At 54.0% G+C, this 19,940-nt stretch overlaps 10 protein-coding genes across 10 annotated transcripts; 3 read left to right on the plus strand and 7 right to left on the minus strand.

Moving 5' to 3' along the window:
* Positions 1–208: 208 nt before the first annotated feature.
* Positions 209–1,683, minus strand: PFLUO_LOCUS6085 (Pre-mRNA-splicing factor; the record flags this gene model as incomplete). Its single annotated transcript, XM_073783597.1, has 6 exons — positions 209–749; positions 884–903; positions 962–1,001; positions 1,061–1,086; positions 1,138–1,169; positions 1,233–1,683. 6 exons carry the CDS (start codon positions 1,681–1,683, stop codon positions 209–211), a joined length of 1,110 nt encoding a protein of 369 aa, XP_073640136.1.
* Positions 1,684–1,888: 205 nt separating this feature from the next.
* Positions 1,889–3,501, plus strand: PFLUO_LOCUS6086 (Ribosome-interacting GTPase 2; the record flags this gene model as incomplete). The annotated part of the gene is made up of 9 exons (XM_073783598.1): positions 1,889–1,917; positions 1,975–2,003; positions 2,065–2,104; positions 2,183–2,504; positions 2,569–2,678; positions 2,739–2,884; positions 2,945–3,002; positions 3,059–3,223; positions 3,294–3,501. 9 exons carry the CDS (start codon positions 1,889–1,891, stop codon positions 3,499–3,501), a joined length of 1,107 nt encoding a protein of 368 aa, XP_073640137.1.
* Positions 3,502–3,688: 187 nt separating this feature from the next.
* Positions 3,689–5,044, minus strand: PFLUO_LOCUS6087 (Multifunctional pyrimidine synthesis protein CAD; the record flags this gene model as incomplete). The annotated part of the gene is made up of 1 exon (XM_073783599.1): positions 3,689–5,044. The coding sequence occupies one exon, from the start codon at positions 5,042–5,044 to the stop codon at positions 3,689–3,691; it is 1,356 nt and encodes a 451-aa protein (XP_073640138.1).
* An 898-nt stretch (positions 5,045–5,942) lies between these two features.
* On the plus strand, positions 5,943–6,742 carry PFLUO_LOCUS6088 (uncharacterized protein; the record flags this gene model as incomplete). Its single annotated transcript, XM_073783601.1, has 2 exons — positions 5,943–6,438; positions 6,498–6,742. The coding sequence occupies 2 exons, from the start codon at positions 5,943–5,945 to the stop codon at positions 6,740–6,742; spliced, it is 741 nt and encodes a 246-aa protein (XP_073640139.1).
* Positions 6,743–6,910: 168 nt separating this feature from the next.
* PFLUO_LOCUS6089 (uncharacterized protein) lies at positions 6,911–8,098 on the minus strand (the record flags this gene model as incomplete). The annotated part of the gene is made up of 1 exon (XM_073783602.1): positions 6,911–8,098. One exon carries the CDS (start codon positions 8,096–8,098, stop codon positions 6,911–6,913), a length of 1,188 nt encoding a protein of 395 aa, XP_073640140.1.
* A 1,480-nt stretch (positions 8,099–9,578) lies between these two features.
* Positions 9,579–11,405, plus strand: PFLUO_LOCUS6090 (uncharacterized protein; the record flags this gene model as incomplete). Its single annotated transcript, XM_073783603.1, has 1 exon — positions 9,579–11,405. The coding sequence occupies one exon, from the start codon at positions 9,579–9,581 to the stop codon at positions 11,403–11,405; it is 1,827 nt and encodes a 608-aa protein (XP_073640141.1).
* A 287-nt stretch (positions 11,406–11,692) lies between these two features.
* PFLUO_LOCUS6091 (protease B nonderepressible form) lies at positions 11,693–13,489 on the minus strand (the record flags this gene model as incomplete). The annotated part of the gene is made up of 5 exons (XM_073783604.1): positions 11,693–12,492; positions 12,549–12,942; positions 12,995–13,058; positions 13,125–13,273; positions 13,340–13,489. The coding sequence occupies 5 exons, from the start codon at positions 13,487–13,489 to the stop codon at positions 11,693–11,695; spliced, it is 1,557 nt and encodes a 518-aa protein (XP_073640142.1).
* A 352-nt stretch (positions 13,490–13,841) lies between these two features.
* Positions 13,842–15,091, minus strand: PFLUO_LOCUS6092 (Molecular chaperone (DnaJ super); the record flags this gene model as incomplete). The annotated part of the gene is made up of 3 exons (XM_073783605.1): positions 13,842–14,138; positions 14,199–14,881; positions 14,944–15,091. 3 exons carry the CDS (start codon positions 15,089–15,091, stop codon positions 13,842–13,844), a joined length of 1,128 nt encoding a protein of 375 aa, XP_073640143.1.
* A 768-nt stretch (positions 15,092–15,859) lies between these two features.
* PFLUO_LOCUS6093 (uncharacterized protein) lies at positions 15,860–17,602 on the minus strand (the record flags this gene model as incomplete). Its single annotated transcript, XM_073783606.1, has 4 exons — positions 15,860–16,432; positions 16,488–16,570; positions 16,638–17,495; positions 17,548–17,602. The coding sequence occupies 4 exons, from the start codon at positions 17,600–17,602 to the stop codon at positions 15,860–15,862; spliced, it is 1,569 nt and encodes a 522-aa protein (XP_073640144.1).
* A 1,357-nt stretch (positions 17,603–18,959) lies between these two features.
* On the minus strand, positions 18,960–19,563 carry PFLUO_LOCUS6094 (uncharacterized protein; the record flags this gene model as incomplete). The annotated part of the gene is made up of 2 exons (XM_073783607.1): positions 18,960–19,360; positions 19,440–19,563. 2 exons carry the CDS (start codon positions 19,561–19,563, stop codon positions 18,960–18,962), a joined length of 525 nt encoding a protein of 174 aa, XP_073640145.1.
* Positions 19,564–19,940: the final 377 nt, after the last annotated feature.

Below are 19,940 nucleotides of genomic sequence, written 5' to 3' on the forward strand. Positions count from 1 at the left end.
GTAGATGGGAGGATTGCATTTGTTACCAGGTAGTCACCCATGGCTCATACCTGTTTGGTTCATGATATCCCAACTCGTCGTTCGAATATAGCACATATGCAAGTATCAGACAGTAATAATGTTGTTGTTGTTGTTCTTCAAATCTTTTAGAGGTATCGCTAGTATTATACATGGGAAATCACAGGCATCAAAGGTAGTGAGTGGACACTCAGTCACTCTCATCATCGCTTCCGTAGGCGACTAACGGCCCCCCAGCAGACTTGGGAGCAGCCTGAGTCGTGACCGTCCCACCCGCAAGACCCCGCAACGCCGCAACAGCCGAGCTGGAGAAGATACCACCGCTCTGAGATTCCGGTTCAGCAAGCGCAGCTTGTTGGCCCGCATCTTCAATCATAAGCAGCTGCTCCGGCGCTTCCAATTGACCAGCCGCAGCCTTCGCATTCTCCAACTGCCGATTCCGAGCATGCCATACGTCGTCCGGAACATCATAGCCCTGCAGGCCGAAACTACCCTCAATCTTCTTCCTCTTCTTCGCATCCGGATCCCTCCCCTCGATCTCAGCCACGAATGCCTCGGGAAGTGCTCGCCGCACCGCCTCAGCAGCCTGTTCCTCTAGCCTGCGCGCGTCGCGTTTCTGAGACATCGGGTTCGGGTCAACAGTCGCCCAGCGCACGTTGAGAACCTCCTCGTGATCCATGCTCTGATTGCTCATTGCCTCCTTGGCAAATTGAGCGTTACTTTCATTCGAGCTGCGAACAAAACTCATTAGCGATTTGTCGTCCAAGATCAGCGACACCGGACTTACTAGGTTACGAAAGCCACTCCACGGCCCGTCAATACGCGTGTCCTCTCGATTTGTCCCCATGGGCTAAAATGCCTCGACACGACTTCCTCGATATTGTCCTAGTAAAGAATGAATTAGCTCTTTGATCACACAATATTTGGAGAAGAGACAACATACTGTCACGTGGATACGGCCAACATAGAGCGTGCGATTTTGCCTATCAAGTAGTTAGCACTTTTACTCTCTATCGAAGCGGTTTGAAGCGTAGAAATGTACCGCATGAAAGATCCAACGCCACCCATCTAATCAGAGAAGTCAGTTATGATCGACGGCGCATCGCGTAGGGGACTCACATCATCTCGGTAATCTGAGTGTTTGTCACGGCCTGTCAACGAATTAGCCCGATTTCTTTCTATCAGAAAGTATTTGAAGAGGGGGAAACCCATACCGAAGCAATCGATATTGGGATTGAAGATGTCCATGATGGTGGGTGCCCTATGAAGATACTGGCACTCCGCGCCGTTCGGACAAGTCCCCCGAGCAAAGTGCAGACAAAAGAAAGACCCGTTCACACGGTCTGCCCGAGTGTAGCCACTGTCTTGCGCCAGGTTGCACCGTCCCGGAGCGGGCGTGTTCGACTGGTTGTTCTCCCCCCGGTTTCCGCCTTCGTATTTCGAGTACCAGACGTTGAACATCGTCCCGGAATCCTGCTGCGGTTGAAGGTTCTTCACGAAGGATGGATCGACCTGCACGCGCGCCGGCCTTCTCTTGCGACGGATGAGTTTGGTCTTCTTGGCGGGCTGGAGCTGTTGCTCTCCTTCTTGCGGCGGCGCATCCTCATCTGGAGAGGCGTTGGAGATGGGTGCCGGTGATGGCTCGGCGACTGCGGTATCGGCCATTGTTGTGTGTGTTGTGGGTGGTCGAGAGTCAGGGAGGCAAGAAAGATGTGAGGTTCGTTGGCCGCAGCTTCGAGAAATCCGCGGCGCTTACGTAATGCGCTGGGAAACATTTTGTGGATCGACAAATGGACCTCTGCCTCATCCTAGCAATTGCTCTCTGCTGTATTGACTTGCATCCTTGCAGTGACTAGCACAGGTAGTCAAGATGGTGAACATTACAGAGAAGATTAAGGAGTAAGCACCTCTCTGGAAGGACTCCTGCAGGATACCTACTAAGACATCGCTTAACAGGATCGAGGATGAGATGCGGAGGACGCAGAGTACGATAATACTCAATGATCCCAACTCCCTAGACGCTCTTGCTAAACACTTACTCTGCAGAGAACAAGGCGACAGAATATCATCTTGGTCTATTGAAAGGGTACTTGCTCACTCACCCACGTTTCGGATTCTCAATCGCAAACAAAAAAGAAAGCACTAAGCTAACCAACTAATCCAGAAAACTCGCCCGCCTAAGAGCACAGCTCCTTGAACCAGCAGCCGGCGCAGGTGCAGGCGGCGGCACCGGGTTTGACGTGAGCAAAAGCGGTGATGCGCGCGTGGCACTCGTTGGATTCCCATCTGTCGGCAAATCCACGTTCTTGTCCAAGATCACCAAGACCAAGAGCGAGGCTGCGTCGTACTCGTTCACCACACTGACTGCCATCCCCGGTGTGCTTGAGTATGGCGGGGCTGAGATCCAGATTCTGGATCTGCCGGGTATTATTGAAGGTGCCGCGGAGGGGAAGGGCCGCGGACGGCAGGTTATCTCTGCTGCGAAGGTGAGTGATGATATATTCCAAACCAATCGTCAAGGGGCCAGGTGTGTTCTAACAGTTACTACAGACGAGTGATCTCATCCTGATGATTCTGGATGCTACTAAGCGCGCGGAGCAGCGGGCTCTGCTGGAGGCGGAGTTGGATGCCGTTGGGATTCGACTGAACAAGGAGCCTCCGTACGTTTTGTTTCCTCCGATGCTTTTTCTAGTATATGCAGAAGCTGACATGCTGCGCAGGAACATCTATCTCAAGCAGAAGAAGGCTGGCGGCGTGAATGTGACTTTCCAGACCCCGCCCAAAAGCCTGGACGAGAAAATGATTTACAATGTTCTCCGCGATTACAAGATGCTCAACTGTGAGGTTCTGGTGCGAGATGAGAATGGTATGTCACTGTCTTTCTGGTTAGTGTCTCGGAAATTAGTATTGACTACGTTCCCCGCAGCTACAATTGATGATTTCATCGACGTGATCATGAAGGATCACCGAAAATACATCCGCTGGTAAGCATCCGCTCTCTGTACCTTCCAAAGATAAAAGTCTTATATTCCATTCACAGTCTCTACGTCTACAACAAGATCGACAGCGTCAGTCTCGAGTTCCTGGACCAACTAGCTCGCGAGCCGTACACGGCCGTCATGAGCTGCGAGCTCGATCTCGGTGTACAGGAGGTGGTTGAGCGGATCTGGAAAGAGTTGCGTCTGATGCGACTGTACACAAAGCGGTATGATCCCTCCCAAATCTTACAAATATTATATGTGACGTGACTGACACCGACATTCTTCTGTGTATAGAAAAGGAGAAGTCCCTGGCTTCGAGGAAGCCCTGATCGTTCGCAGCAACTCCTCCATCGAGGATGTGTGCGACCAGATCCATCGCACGCTCAAGGATACGTTCAAGTACGCGCTTGTGTGGGGGGCGAGTGCACGACATGTGCCGCAGCGCGTAGGATTGAGCCATGTCGTGGCGGATGAGGATGTGGTTTCCATCGTAGCGAAATAGATTGAACCAACCCGACAAGGAGAGAGATGTGATGACGAATGATATGAATTGCCAATAAATACGGCCAAGACACATTTTGATTCAATTTGATCTGGTCTTAAAAAACTATGAACAAGCTAAAATAATGAAATATTCACCCGAAAGACACATAACCAATAACAGGACTCCATACAAGACGTCGGTGTGTTTACGCAGCGGCGGCAGCGGCAGCAGCAGCAGCCACGTTCTGCATGCCGGTGGTGGGCTGCACGCCCACACGCTCCTTGGCCAGCAGGTCAACCAGCAGAGGGTCGGGACGGCTACCACGGGCCGGGTAGAGGCCAGCCTGGTTGGCCTTGTACTTGCGCACGCTGTCGAGGTAGATGTCGAACAGGTACGACGAATCAAGCGGGCCGCCCTTGGCCTCTGGGTGGAACTGGGTGCTGAAGATCGGACGGGACTTGTGGATCATGCCCTCGTTGCTCGAGTCGTTCAGGTTGGTGAAGTACGGTTTCCAGTCCGAGGGCAGAGTCGAGGCGTCGACCGCGTACCCGTGGTTCTGGCTGGTGATGTGGCAGCGACCCGTGCTCAGATCCAGGGCGGGGATGTTGTGAGCCCGATTACCGTACTTGAGCTTGATGGTGCGGGCGCCCGCGGCCAGAGCCAGCAGCTGGTGACCCAGGCAGATACCGAAGATGGGGATCTGAGAGGTCTCCATCAGGCGCTGCAGGTGGTAGGTGGTGTCCTGGCAGTGAGTCGGGTCACCGGGGCCGTTGGAAATGAAAACGCCGTCGAAGTGGTGGGCCACCTTGTGGATCGGGTAGTCGAAGGGGAACACGGTAACGCTGGCGCCGCGGTTGACCAGGCTGCGCAGGATGTTCTCTTTGACACCGCAGTCGATGACGGCAACGTGGCACTGAGGGTCGCCGGCGCTCACGTGGAAGGGCTGCTTGGTGCTGACTTGGCGCACCAGGTGGATCTGCTCCGGGTCCGTGAACGCCTCGTCCTCGTTGGCATCGTACTCCTCACCGATGGTGATCCGAGCCAGGGAGGAACCCTGTTCACGGAGGTAGGTGACAATGGCCCGGGTATCGACGCCGGAGATGGCAGGGACACCCTCGCGGGCACACCATTGGCCCAGGCTCTCGACGGCAGTCCAGTGGCTGTACTGCTCGGCGACGTCGGCAACCACCACACCAGAAGCCTGCAGGTTCGGAGACTCGAAGTATTTCAGCAGACCGTTGGGGTCCTTCTCTGCGGACGGCACACCGTAGTTGCCAATCAGAGGCTGGGTAAAGACCAGGATCTGGCCCCGGTACGACGGGTCGGTCAGAGACTCCGGGTAGCCGACCAGCGAGGTGGTGAAGACCGCCTCGCCGGAGATGTTGGAGCGGGCACCGAACGACTTGCCGGTGAAGATGGGACCATCACGAATGGTAAAGGTGGCCGGTTCCATGGGAGCACGCTGGCGAACAGTGGCCATGAAGCGGGAGGCAACCGGTTGCTTCATGGTGGTGAAGGCGGTAGCCCTGGCAGGCATCGCCTTGAATAAATGGGCGAACATTTTTGTTTGTAGGGGTTGACAGAGAAGAGTTTGATAAGCGAATTGGGGGTCGTCAATTCAGTTCTTGGAGGCTTTCCAGAGGTGGTCTATAGGAGGTGAGGTCAGTCAATGCCATCTCCGTGAGAAGGCGTGTGTCACATACCCGAGATGTAGTCCTGGGAGGTGAAGATCGAAGGTGCCAAACACATAAGCGCGATGGAAAGGTAACCAGTCAGCAGAAAAGAGGAAGTATGCCGCTTAGTAGGACATAGAGGTGGGCAATGGCGGATTGATTGTTGTGGAGTTGTTGTTCTTGAGTTGGTGGTTGGGGGTAAAAGAAGAAAAGAGAAGAGGAAGAGAAAGGTTTTCCGAGCGGTCAAGTCAAGTGACTCAGTGCGGCCGATTCGGGGCGCCTCACCGACTTTAGAGTCCGGGCCAATTAGAGGGCTGCGAGATCGGGGTTAGGTAATGCGCCAGATAAGGAGCCCAGATAAGGAGCCCAGATAATGCATCGCGCGCTCATTTGTTCAGTATCTTCTTGCTTTTATACTTCCAGAGTGTCTTTCCTTCAGGCACGAAGAGACTCCGAATCTACGAGGGACGCCATTATCTATATCAATTATCCAGTTACTATTCTACTGATCTTCTGGTCTGGGGGTTAACGAAGCTCCTCCGTTCGAAGTCATGATATATTTCAATGGCAAAACCCCACACAAAGTGAGTGTGGTAGATGAACTTCTAAATGGGCGTGGCCTTGATTATAATTCAAAGAGGTGAGCAATGGACTATATATCATAATGTGCCGATGGAAAATCACCGGACAATTTCGGTGTGACAGAGAAATAATGGCCCGAAGTGCTGCGCGGATATAAAAGCGACAAACAATAAGTAACGTGGATGATGATGGAACTCACCGAAGATGCATGCCTTGCACTATTTCTGTTGTTGGACCCTCCTGGGATCCCTCGGACTCGCCCTCACGCAAAAACCGCTCGAGCAGCCGGGCTGCGACGGGACTGGCCTGGTCGATCCAGACGGCCGCTGCAATGGCGACGGACTCATCCACGACCCACCTCCGCGGGACCGCGACGGATTTCGATTCGAGAACCCGTCGACCGACTGCGAGTACGTGACGCAGATGCACATCTGGGACTCGTTCAAGGATCTGGAGAAGGACATGACCAAGCTGTTCACGCTGATCCACAAGAATGTCAGCTTCACGGTGGTGGGCCACCATCCGATTGCGGGCCACTACCATGATCTGTTGCATTTCTACGTCAATGCCCTGCGGCGGGTAAGCGTGCTCTTTTTCGATCATGCAGATAAGTTCAAGATACATCCCCAGGCGATCCATGGCGGGTGCAATGATCGGTGGTCGGTGCAGGAGGTCAATTTTCAGGGCGTAATGAATTCTGGTAAACTGATACTATACTATCTGTGGAGAAGAGCGATGCTGACAGTCCATGAATGATAGGGGATGATTTCGACATCGTCAACGTGTGGGTGACCCGCTGGGGCCATCACGGCCAGATGGTTGAGATTCGGACATACATCGATGCCGCTCGGATCATGGAGGCGCTGCACAAGAACGAGATCTGGTGGAATGGGACGACGTTCCGGGACAATTTGCAGTATATGCCGGGACCAGCGGGGATGCCGGATATGAAGGAGTTGGAGGGGTTGATGGGATATCCAAATGGCAGCAAGTACCAAGAGTAGACAAGACTGCTGGTTGAAAACCAAAAGATAAATGATGTGCGGGCATTATGATGAGAGAATTGGAAGCATTTGAATTATCGGCATATAAATTTCATGAGTAATTGTCATAGCTATTATACATTTGAACCGAAACACGTAAACCTAAACACGCTTGAGAATGAGAATAACCTAAACACGCTGAGAACCAATAGTCTTCGACCCATCCGCATTAGAGTCAACACGGGGATCCATCTTATTCGCCATGTCGCTCGAGTGAGGACCGACAGTCTTCTTGTTGCTGGTGTTGTAGCTGCTGCCGGCGGCACCGTGGCCTACAGCACCGTGGCCTACAGCACCGTGGTCGACGGCACCGTGCTCCTGCGCCTGCTCGAAGGTCTTGGTGGAGGTCGGGCCGCCGCTGCCACCCATACCGTGCATCACACCCGCGCCGCCAATGCTGGACTTGTGCACGTCCTGGTCGAAACGGCCGGAGCCGATGGGCTGGTTGCGTTCCTTGCTCATGTCGCTATCGACGCGGGGGTCAGCCTCGTTAAGCATGTTGCTCTTGTGAGGGCCGGCGGTCGAGGGGGCGGGGCCCGTGGCGGCCGAATGCGTGGAGACGCCTCCATAGGGGGCAGCGGTGCCAGCGGTGCCAGCGGTGCCGTGCCTGAGGTCGCCACCGATACGGGGATCGGCCTGGTTGGCGATGTTGCTGTGGTGGGCCCCAGTAGTAGTCTGGTGAGTAGAGTGAGGAACACCCGTAACGGTGTTACCGGTGCGAGTGCCAGTAGTTCCCGTGTTGTAAGCGGGACCGGTTACATGCGAACCGGTACTGTCGATGCGGGGATCGGCCTGGTTGGCGATGTTGCTTCGGTGAACCCCAGCAGTGGTTGATGTAGGCCCAGTAGCAGTCTGGTGGGTAGAGTGAGGAACACCAGTAGTAGTCTGGTGAGTAGAGTGAGGAACACCCGTAACGGTGTTGCCGGCGGCAGTGCCAGTAGTGCCGGTGTTATAAGCGGGACCGGTCATGTGAGAACGGGTGTTGTCGATACGGGGATCAGCCTGGTTGGCGAGGTTGCTTTGGTGAGCCCCGGTAGCGGTCTGGTGAGTCGAGTGAGGAACGCCAGTAACGGTGTTACCGCCGGCAGTGCTAGTAGTTCCCGGGTTGTAAGTGCCACCGGTCATCTTAGAGCGGTCGCTGTCGATACGGGGATCGGCGGCATTGGTCATGTTGCTATTGTGAGGGCCGTGGTTGGAGGACTGGGGAGAGTCGTAGGCGTTCGCGGAGCCCGTGCCGCTGGTGTTGTGGTGGTTGTTGTTGTCGGACGAGCCGTGGTTGGTGACGGCGTCCTTGACCTTGTGGATGATGTTCGACATGTTGATATGAGATGTATGACTTGGTATCAGAGGTATGAGGAGATAAATTCAAGTGAAGGTTGGGTTGTGTGAGAATATTGAATTGGAATTGATTGATGCTAAAAACCCCCGCGATGAAGGCAGTATATATACCCAACCATGTCCCATGACGCGGTGATGGCTAAAATAGAAACAAACCAAGCAAATGACGTGGCACCCCGCATCGCACAGGAAGATGGATGGGATCCCAGCGGAGATGCCTGATGGATTTTGCAAAAGCAATGGTTTACAAGGAACGGCGGCCGATGACATCGGGCAACGTCATGTCGATAACGCCGGTGGAGTCCACGATCGCCATTAGCCTTATGCACGGAACGAAGATCGAAGGCCTCAGAAGGGCGATCAGAAGGGCGATCGCAATCTGGATAATATCTCCTGCTGAAACAAGCCCGAATGTGCCCTGTTTATTCGTCCGTGTGCGTCATTCCCGGTGGTTGGCAACGATCGGATTCGCCCTGGCCGGTCGAATCAGGGACACAATGGGAGAGCCAAGCACATCAACGGGTGCAGCGTGATCTCATAAGCACCGGGTCTTGCGCAACCCAACTAGAGTTGAAGGTGTGAGCCGCAGCGTGGTCGGTGCTCGATGGGACTGCGCCACGACCAGAACTTCTACTGGATTCGGTTGGGCCGATGATCATCCTGCCAGTTTCCCGATTACGAAATGGGACCATGAGGAAGGCAAAAGGCACCAGGGTCGAGCCATGGGAATAGCTCTGATCGTGTCGAATGGTTTCCGAAGCCAAGGGACACACGCCCTTCGATTGAATCATACGCACAACGTGTCAAATCCCGAAAACTTGCTAGATGAGAAACCGAAGGGATGGATATTGTTTCATCATATCCGGATTTTCTCCAATATCGAACCGGCATTCGTCATGGAACCCCTTGCTGCTGCTATCGCAGTTTTCTTGTCATTGTGAGCGGCTGCTTTGCACATGTCAGTCACGGAAGCATCATCTATACTGAATCCTTTTCCCTTCTGCATCAGACTACATTCTCAATTTCGTAAATATACCGAGTCGCACCCAGAGTTTGCCGTAAAGCAACCCTATCAGGTGTAGCGTGAGGCACTCCGGACAGCGACATAGGAAAATGTTACCTGCTTAGCTTAGACTCTAGACACACCATGAGAACTTAGGTTGGGGGGAGCGGGGAAGGGGGAAGGGGAGAAGGGGAGAAGGGGGAGCAACAGGATTGCTTAGTGAGCAGCTTGCAGTCAGGTCGCGCGCCGAGATCGCTCAGAGCCCGCTCGCCGCCAGCTCTGAGTGCTCAGGGAGCAGCGTGATCTCAGAGCCGACCGATCACTACCGGGGGCGGCCGTTTACTATCACTATTAGGACTCTAATAAAATTCTGTGCTGCATAGATTATCTACCTTCCGTAAAGCCATCAAACCGTAAATGCGGGGGCGGGTCGATCTAACCAACTCCAACTCCGCCATGACTGACTCCACGCCGCCGCGTAAGCGTTCGCGCGCCGCCTGCGTCGCCTGCCAGGCCCGCAAGCGCAAATGCACCGGCGACCAGCCATGCTCGACTTGCGCCCAAGCTGGCGTCGAATGCATCTACAGCGCTGCGCCCAAGAAGCGCGCCCGATCGAGCAGTCTGTACCGTCCGAGTCTTTCGGTGCCCGACGACCAACGACCAGCCCTGGATGGCTATTCTGCACTCCAGCCGCGAGTCACAGGCGAAAGCAACTCGCTCGAGGCCAACTCCGGCGCCGCGTTCGTGCGAAAGCTCGGGCTGCGAATTGACCCGGCCCACGCGCCGCGTCTGCATCTTTTCGCATGGAACGTCGGCGAGCGACGGCGGTCGCCTGGACGGTCCGCCGCGACGCTGACACCGTCGATCATCACCAAGATTGTTTCACAAGAGGAGATGCAGCGCTTGACCGGGATTTTCTTCGACAGAATCCATGCATGCTACAACTTCTTAGAAAAGGAGACTGTCTCCGCACGGATCGCAAAGCGCTGGTCCATGAACCCGCCAGATCAATCCTATGACACGGTATTATGCGGCGTCGCAGCCTTGGCGCATCTCTTCTCACATCGCGAGATCGTAGCACCAGAACTAGAGCTCGTGGAGACAGCGCGCATCCAGCTGGAGAAAGGCGTCTTGTCCGCCGAGACCCCTTCCGCGGACACAATATCAGGCTGGGTCCTCCGCGCCGCGTATCTGCGCATGACAGCCTCTCCACACGCAGCCTGGATGGTCAGTTGCACGCTGATGCATCTCGTCGAAGCCGCTGGGTTGCACCTCGAACCCCAGCACCGCGAGGCCGCAGGAGTCCTCCCCACTCGCCCCAACGGCGCCAGCACCGCCTCCAGCAACCAAGAAACCCGCCGGCGGCTGTTCGGCATGGCACGGCACCTCAACACCTGGACCTCTTTTGACCTCGGCCGCTCGCGCGTCGTCCTCCACGGCGCCACGGCTCTCCCCCCAACCCCCCGCGGCCCGCCAATGGCAGCACCCCAAGGCGCCCGCGCAGACCTCTTCCATCTCCTCCCTCTCTCCGAAAGCCTCGACCCAGCCGGCTCCGCACCGCAGGATCTCCCAGAACTCGAAACAGCCCTCACCGCAGTGCTCGATCTCGTCTACCCCGGCCCCTCCCTAATCCTAGTGCAATGCAACCTAATGCTCTGCATCTACCGGCGCCTACGTGCTCTCAACACTCACGCCCTACTCTCCGGTCAATTACTTGACCGCGTACTCGCACTGGCAGCGCGCGGCCTCCACGCAGCGAGGGGCATGGTCGCCTCCAACTGTCCGTGGCACCAGGTCGCCAACGTGCCCTTCCAGATCGTCTGCACGCTGCTGGCCATTGACAACCGCGCAGCTCTCGATCTTCTGCCCGATGCGATGCGCACCCTCCGCGAGGTTCTCGCTGCCTATGACACACCGGTCATGCGCGAGGCTTACTCGACGGCTTACCTGCTCATCGCCATGCATCAGCGGCGCAAGGAAGACGACACGCGTGCTTTGGCTGAGGTGTTGCGCGTGAATGCTGCCGCTGCGGCTCCGCCTCCTACCGCAGCCACTGGCAGCACTACGACAGGCGAGAATTTATCCCGTGAACCGGCCGCGCAGCCTCAGCCTCAACCGGTCCAGCAGCCGTCCCAGATCCCTGAGCCCAATGGCCCGGTCTCTGATGCGGAGCTCTCCTGGTTGGGCGATCTGGTTATCGATATGCCCAGTCTCCAGAATTTCGATCTGGATCAGTTCCTCCTGACGGATGTGCCTTGGCCGCTGCCTGAGATGGGCATTTAAGGAAAGGCCGTACTTAAAACAAGAAGAATCTAGCTGCTGTCTTGAGTAATTCATGCTAGTCTGGTCTAAAGAATTTCAATAATGTGATAGTCAGAACACCTATCTCCCGTTTATGTTGTGATACTAGTGCGAAATATGTAACCAAGGACCAAGGCAAATGCATAGCCATCTAATTATGGCATTTACGTATACATTAATTGTGCGGACGTAAGGGCTATGCATGCGGCTGACAGGAAGGAAGATGTGTGGTGGTCCTAACAGATACCTCTAAGTCAAAAGCAGCGGCTTTAATCCTTCTTCGTACGCGATGTCCCCCCGTGTCTCTTAGAACCCACGCCAAAAGACCACGCCACGCGTACCAGCCTGAGAACCACCCAGAGGAATCCCAGTCCAACCACCAGCACAGTTCCGAGCTCGATATTCCGTGCCTGGAACAGGCCCTCTGCACCCCGGAGACGCATCACCGGGACATCGATATGCTCGACGAGTTTGGCCGAAGGAGAAGGCTGTAATTGGAAGAACATAGTGCGCGGGCCGAAGAGACCATCCCAGCCTAGATTCGTGCGGTCGAACGGGTTGGTCCCCATCTTCGTGCCGTCCTCGGCAGTACAGGCCCAGAAGACGACGGGCCAGGGGATATCCGCGGACCGATAGCCTGATTCCGAGGGATCCAGGTACCGCAGGTGGAGTGGGATCGTAGCGGTCCAGTTGGCCTCAGTGGTCTCCGTCTTAGGGGTGGCTAGTTCAAGCAGCCAGGTGGAGCCCCAGCGCGGGATGACCCAGTCTGGAGCTTCGAGGTCGGTTTCACCGGCTAGAGCGCGCAGGGCGACGAGGTTGTGAGATTGGAGGAAGAGGGAGTCGGACGTTCCGAGCTGGTACTGGTCTCCGAAGACGGTGGAGGGGAGGGTGAGGTATGTGTGCAGGGCGCAGGTTGCGTGGTCCGGAGCCGGAGGTCGTTGGAGGGAGGATTGGGGCATTGAAATGGAGAGTGTCGGGTGCAGGCCTGTTGGAGGCGGGAAGGAAACTTCATAGCTTGCCTCTTTGGGCAGCGGGTGGTGACGCGATGGGAATGAGAACATCGTCGGTTCTGTTTGTGAGTGGAGGTCAGCTTTGTGAAGGAAAGAAGAGCAGGTCCGTCCTTACTTAATTTCTTGTCCTTCCCAACCACAGCTAGTAGCCCGCCCATCTTCAATTCCTCAAGATCAACAGCCTTGTCACTGCTCAAAAGTCCAAACTCGACCTGGTCTGCGTCCGAGATCGGTTTCCGGACGACCTCCGTCCAGCCGCCGCTCGGCGGACTAGTCCAAAGACCCGTCAGGGTCAGGGTGTGCGAGATACTGTCATAGTCGATATCGAGCGAGTCCGCCGAGCGCAGGGAGCGCGCATTGTCGAGACATGCGCTGTCCTTGCGCTGTTCACAGGCCGTGCGTCCAATGAATTCGACGAGTGGTTCCAACGAGGGAAGTCGAGTGTGGAATTGGAGCGAGGCAGAAGCCGCGAACCGAGTCGAGAGGAGCGGGGGCGTAATGAATGAGTCCTGGATATGATTAGAACTGGCCCCATTTGACAAAATACCGTGAGGACCTCACCTCTGGATTCGTGCAGTCGACCCCATCCCCGAACGCTGCGCGGAGCAGCGGGCACAACGTCTCCCTGCCAAGTTTCACACCCGTTCAGTCTCCCATATTTGATAACTTAGGGCCCTGACGTCTAACTCACGAGGACCGATCCGAGGACAGGGGGGTATAGAAAACATGTAGACCGGGCGAGACCCTGCTGGCAAAGGGCGCCAGGGCATGGTAGGACCGCTCGGTCGACCAGCGGAGATGAAGCTCGTGCGATTGCCGAAGGACGGTGCGGAGCTGGGACTCTCATTTGTGTTACTTTCATTGCCTAGGAGCGACACATCACGCACAGCGTTGCTGGGTTCTCACCTCCTCCGGGAGCTCGTCGAGTCCGACGGTGATTCGGTCTTCGCGCGCTGCGTCGAGGGCGCGGACCGACAGGGCCGAAGCGGTCAGCTCGGCTTGAGATGGGTCGAAGGGCGCATTGTCGGGCTGGACGAAGGTGATTCGGCGTTTCATTGTGGTGGCATGTTATTATTATTGGGGGAAGGATAACTTAAGCATTTGACCTTTGAATGTTTTGGGGAGAAGTGGAGGTCCGCTGGGGCCTAAACGGGTTTAGTGTAGATTGTTGATGTTTCCTTTTATAGATCATGTTTAGAGGGATTCTTGATTATTCTATTCCTATGGGCAGTCAAATGGACTCTGAGCAGAGTAATTAACTACTTCACTCTGTCTCTGTCTGTCGAACAAAAATAATATTCATTTCATCGCGGTCGTTGACTCGACCTTTCCAAGAAGACAAGATTATTGCACGCTCATACCAACGCCGAAGATATGCTAAAACAAAAATGACCAGAACACAAAAGTTTCATGGGAGAACGTCTCTGAGAACTTCCTTTTGTTGTGCCGTCAAGGTGGTGGGGAACTTGACGTTGACGCGAACGACCAGGTCGCCGCGCTCGCTGGGCTTCTTGGAGACCACCATGCCCTGGCCCGGGTAGTGTTCCTCGAAACCCGGCTGTGTTGGGCCGGCCTTCTGGACGCGGACGGATTTGCCGTCTATGGTGCGCACGATCTTGTCCCAGCCTGTGAGGGCCTCCTTGAGGGTGAGGTCCAACGGGACGACCAGGTTGTCGCCGACACGCTTGAAGACCGGGTGCTCTTTCTGTGATATCGTTAGCTTTTTTCATAACTTGAACAGATCGAGTGTGTGGGAAGAACCTACCTCTCTGACAATCAGATGTACATCTTGTCGACCTCCTTCTTCTTGATCGCCAACATTTTTGTATATGATCTTCGAACCAGCTCGCAGACCAGGCTTGATGTTGGCTTCCAGCGTCACATCCTGAACACTGCGCTTCCCACTCGCATCAAACGCCTTGCTCTTCGTGACCACCTTCTTAGTCGTCCCGTTGAAGATCTCCTCCAGAGTCAGCGGCAGGTCCTTCTCGATGACAGTAGGCTCAGGCGTCGGCGCGCGGCGACCACCACCACCCTGGCGAGCAGTCCGGAAACCACGACCACCACCACCGCCACCGCCACCGCCCATTCCATTCAGCATCGAGAATATATCGTCATCGTCAAAGCCCATACCCCCGCCTCCGCCGCCGCCGCCGCCTTTGGCAAAGTTGCGGAAGATATCATCCGCGGTGCTGAATCGGAAGCCACTGCCGCCGCCGCCACCGGGTCCAGTCGAGAAGTGGAATGTGCGCGATCCTCCACCGCCGGGCATGCCGCCGAACGAAGAGAATCCTCCCGGCATGCCTCCTTCAAAGCCGCCGCCGCCAGGACCGGCACCACCGCCAGCCGAAGGAGGAGGGCCGCCGCGGAGCAGATACTCGAGGCCGAATTGATCATAGACTTTCCGTTTCTCGGGATCTGACAACACTTCGTATGCTTGGGATACCTCTGTTCGATACATAGTTAGTTGTGCTTCCTTTACCATCAAAATCGAGAAAGAAAGATCATACCTTTGAACTTCTCTGCGGCATCCTGGTTGTCCTTGTTCTTATCGGGGTGCCACTTCAATGCTGCCTTCCGATAAGCTTTCTTGATTTCATCCTGAGTCGCGCCGGGTTTGATGCTCAAGGCATCGTACAATTTGGTTTCGGCAACCATGGTGTATGTTGTGTGGGTGATAAGTCAGGTTGGGAGCAATTGAGTGTGCGGCGGGAGGTTTAAAACCAGGGTTGGCAGCTGGCCCCCCGGTCGCATGCAAGAGATGGTTCTCGAAGGGAGGAGAATGTTCGGCCGGAAGGGATGGAGAACAGGCGGAATCAGAGTAGAGATAAGTATGGGGATGGTGAACAGAGTAGTGTAGCAGAAGACGAGAAAGGCTTCGAGCTAGTGGGTAGTGAGTGAGGTGCGTTTAAGAGTGAAGAGAAACCGGGTGAGCGAGTGAGCGTGGGGAAGCAGCGCAGTGACGTGTGATTGTGTCGTCGAAGCTTCTGGAACGTTCGATATTAACGGCGCGGAGGGAGACCGGGGGGAAAGAAAAGATAGAGGAAAATCAGAACTGAACGGACATGCATTGATACCATTACACTCTCTACCACTCCATCTTGGATGCAATGGTCGCTCTCACGCTTGATCTACTATACTAGACAGCTCCCGGTCCATGTCATCATCGTGCCCCACTTGGTATACACATCCGGTCACCCTCCTCCACAACAATCTATCCCGGCGATCTACGGATGTATAGATCGTAAATTGAAGCAAGTTTCGTTGTAATATTGTAATAGGAACTAAATAATTTTCGTTAGCAGAGATGTTCGTTAAACCGGCGTTCATTGAATCGAGGAATCATTGCTGTGTATTTTCTACCCAAAAAAGAGAAAGCAAAGAAAAGAAGGAAAGAAGACCAAACAGCTCCACGGCGTTGCAGATTCAGACTCGTTCGGCTGTCAGGTGCACCAGGTACCGAATTCGAACCTGGTCAGGGTTCCAGACCACGTATTCGTTGTAAAGTAGTCGGGGGTTGTCGCGCGTCAAGTATCCCTTGTGTACGTCAGGCATCGAGACACCTTTGAGATTTGGATGCACACACGTGGCATCATGCCAGTGATGCGGGTAACATGCTCCTGCACCGGCGGCAGAGATTTGGTTGTTAGCCGTAGCCTGTTCCTTTGCCTGGTAGTTGGCACTGTAGCTCGCGGATGTATGCGGTCCCATCTCTACCTCACATAGCAGCAGGACGGCCTTGTTGTTGAGACCTCGATGGTCGCAGTACCCAATCGACTTGCTGGACATGTCGGCGAAGTAGATTCCTTCGCCGAACATGCAGGGTCTACCTCCATTTTTGACAAAAGGCCGGATTTGCAACCCTCGGCTGAGGATCCCGACCAGCCCGGCGCAGGATGACCCATGCCACAGAAGCATGCGATTGCTGGCACGGTCACCGGCTGACTTGGCCAGCTTTTCAGCCTCGCCGGGGCGTTGAAGACGCACAATCCCAAGTAGCTGTGGACTGACTGTGAGTGATCGACTAAATACCACGAACTGGAAGGTCACATACGGTGTATTTGTACCTGTGTGTCGTCCCGACCGAAAGGTGCAAGTAATCGCTGATGGCTTTGAATTCAATGGTATCCTGCAACACTTATGGTTTAACAAAAGCTCAGCAATGTTCCTCAGGCCTTGTAGAAAAGTGTAAATTGACACATACCTGGAGCCAATTCCTTCAACTTCAGTCTATACACCACTCGATCCAGGTTATGCATTATGGTGTCTGGCCCAAGCCGACCCATCATTTCTATGGCGACCTTCATATCCAACCGGGTGCCGAGAAGCCGAAGCTCATTGTCAATCTCTTCGCTACTTTTGTACGAAACAAAAGTCCCCCCTGCCGATGAGGGGTCAATGATGATGGAGTAGAGTTTGTTCAACTGTTGCACGCTGTTCCAAGGCAGCTTGGAATCTTCCAGTGCAGCCTTTTCTGGGCCGCTCATGCCCGGTCTCACGAGATCCCTCAGCCTGTTCAGAATTGCAATCGCAATCCTCAAAGAATGTTCGCTCAATTCGCCCGATGTCATGCCTGCTCTTGTTTTCCAGACCTGTTTGGAGACATTGAAGTTTTGCTCGTCGAATATGAACTCCATAACCTCTTTGACAGCGCCGGTCAAAGTGCATCTCACTGGCTTGTCGGTGTTGAGATTTAAAATATCTCCCTCGTCTTCATAAGTGCGTGCAATGAACACTTTTTGCCCTATCTTGGGCACATCTTCATGGCCGTATTTATCCCAGATATGGCCACTCTCCTTCACGAATTTGGCGCGAAACTGGTTTTTGGCCGCTTTAAGACTTCTCGAAGTTCCCAGGGCCCTTCCACTGTAAGGATAACCCCCGTTGCTCAAGCTGAACCACGTTTGGTAGGTTTCTGCCTTGACATCGAAGAGAATTTGAATGCGAGTCAGGGTGGGCATATCAGGAGCAGTAAAAGAGTTGAAATCAGCCAGGGTCGCATCCCATATCAAGCCAGGCTTGTCTGTCCACACGATGGTATCCTTCACTGTTCCCAGTGCAACTTTCCGTCAATAGCCTGATCATCATATAATCCATTAGAGAAGAGCACTTACAACTGTTCAAAGTGGTATCGTACCGCACATCAATAGGCATGCACAGCTTTTTCATCCTAGTGACCTTCGTCCTCTTTCGGCGCCGGGTGCCACCTTCTGAATCCGCATTAAGCTTGCGTTTTCGGGACTGAGAGTGGGTGTCAGAAGAATTGCTCCTCTTGAGTAAGAATGCCTGCGTATTTAGGGGGGTCTTTCCCTTGCGTGACTGGAAGAGCCATTCCAACGAAACAACATCGCAGCTCGGGAGGGCGCTAGCTAGCCGGACTATAACAGGGCAGTGCATAGAATTAGCGGGCGTTCAACGGCAAATTAGGAAGAATTGAGAGTCTACCCTTTCTGGTCTGGCAGTCCACGTCTCGCTGCGTTGTGACAAGATGAGTGCAATCGTCGGTAACCCAGTCTACAAACCGGGCGCCGCATTCCTCCACCATGTGCTTTACATGGTCTAAGAAAATGGATGTCAGTAGAGTCGCAGCAGACAGCTCTTGTTGACTCACCATGCCTTAAGCCGGAATATTCCCCGGAAAGATTCCCAGAGGCCGCGATGACAAGGCCAGACAGCGGATTCGGGTTCATGATCCGTTGGACGTGGGAGGTGATGGAAGGAAGAAAAGAACGCTTCTCAAGTACGATTTCTGGCCCGAGGCAAAGCTGTAGCAGCTTGTCTGATATGAGACGAAGTTCGAAGACTCTCAGGGCAATCCAAGGTGATCTGAAGCATACGAGTAAGAGAGTGAGCAAGAAGGTGTTGTGGATGTTGTATGATCAGTGATGCTGAACGAGGAAGTCCCGGGCAGCAAAGCCTTTATATCAATGTGAGGCAAAGGGAGAACAAAGGCATGGATGAGGCACTTCAAGAAGAGCGCTTGCCTCTTACTCTTAAACGGAAAGTACCTTCAGCTTGGCGCCAGCAAACTAAATACTAACGAGCCCTAACTGCGCCCTGGCCCTTGTATCTTCTTCCCAATATCCTTGACCATTCTACTAGCTGGGTATGAGTAGAGTAGACTTTGAAATGCCGAATATATACGAACTTTACTTTACCATAGAAAAATACCCTACGCACAATGTCATCTAAAAGTGTATTCTGGTACCAGGGGAAGAGCTCGCAGTCGGGAACTATATTCGGGTATAATGCAGCTCTCTCTATATACTCATATCACCCATTCTCGATCTTATTCAAGAAGCAGGCCAAGTATAATACCAAGGACAAAGGTACGGCAGCAGACAAAGAAACATAATAGGACAGAGCAAGCAATTGCATTCTTCGTCATCATTAGTAGACTTTCCGCAGACAAGTGAGCAACCAAACAAGCACACAGCAAGACAAATTATAACCCCCTTGAAGAAAGAAACCACTCCCCCCATGATAACCCTACGTCCACAAATCCACCTAATTAACCTGCTCGAACCTAATTACTAGTAAAATAGTTGAAAGCAACCACACCCCCCAATCCAATCTCCTTGGCCCAAGCATCAAGATCATAGCGCATACGACTGAAATTGCCCAAGGTCTTTCCATCCGCAGGCGCGTACTTCTTATAATCAAAGCCCTCGGGCTGCTCATACAAGAAGAAGGTGTACCGGTGCGGGGAACTACCCGGCGGCGGGGCGGGACCGATATAGTTCGCGACGAAGGGGGCGTCTGTGCTCAGCGATTCGCCTGACACTTTCACGTTTGGTTGGATCCAGTGCAGGATTGGGCCGAGGACGTCGAAGGAGGGGAAGGGCGCGTCGATGTCCAGGCTGATTGCCAGGTAGGTCTTTGTCGGGGATGCTGAGGGGAAGGATAGGGTTGGTGGGGATTGGGCGTCTATATCGTAGCATGTTAGTTTTATAGGGAAAGGGAATATTTTATTACCTAGGGTAGATGTAGGTGAAGCAAGACTTACCAGCTCTAGGGATGTACTGTCCCGTCTCCACGTTCGCGTGCTGCCCCACCTTCAAGCCCAGGAGCTTGGACTTGTCATTCTCGATCAGGGCGAGACCGGCCTTGACGCTATTTTCGGAGGGCATTGTTGCAAGTGTCGGGGAAGAAAGATGTTGATGGAGGAAAGATGGAGGAAAGACGTCGGAGAGAGACCGAAAGAGACCGAGAGAGACTGAGGTTCGAGTCAGGGCTCCCTTATTGTTGATCTTTACACCGATTCCCGGAGTTTAGAGAGAGTTCGGCGATAAGACAGTATCTCCGCGACGATCTTGCAGATTTATCGCTAGTTTTGATAGAATATAATGTTGAGGAAGCTGATGGGGCTGTAATACTGAGAGCAAAGGGTTGAGGGGAGGTTAGTAGCTGGCGTTAATATCTAAGGGTTTGGACTAGGGGTTGGATACGGTATTGGCTGCAGTTGAAGTGATGATGTCAGAATGAATGTGATGTGTCGCACCGCAGA

The sequence above is a fragment of the Penicillium psychrofluorescens genome, assembly GCF_964197705.1.
Source record: "Penicillium psychrofluorescens genome assembly, chromosome: 4".
Taxonomy (NCBI): domain Eukaryota; kingdom Fungi; phylum Ascomycota; class Eurotiomycetes; order Eurotiales; family Aspergillaceae; genus Penicillium; species Penicillium psychrofluorescens.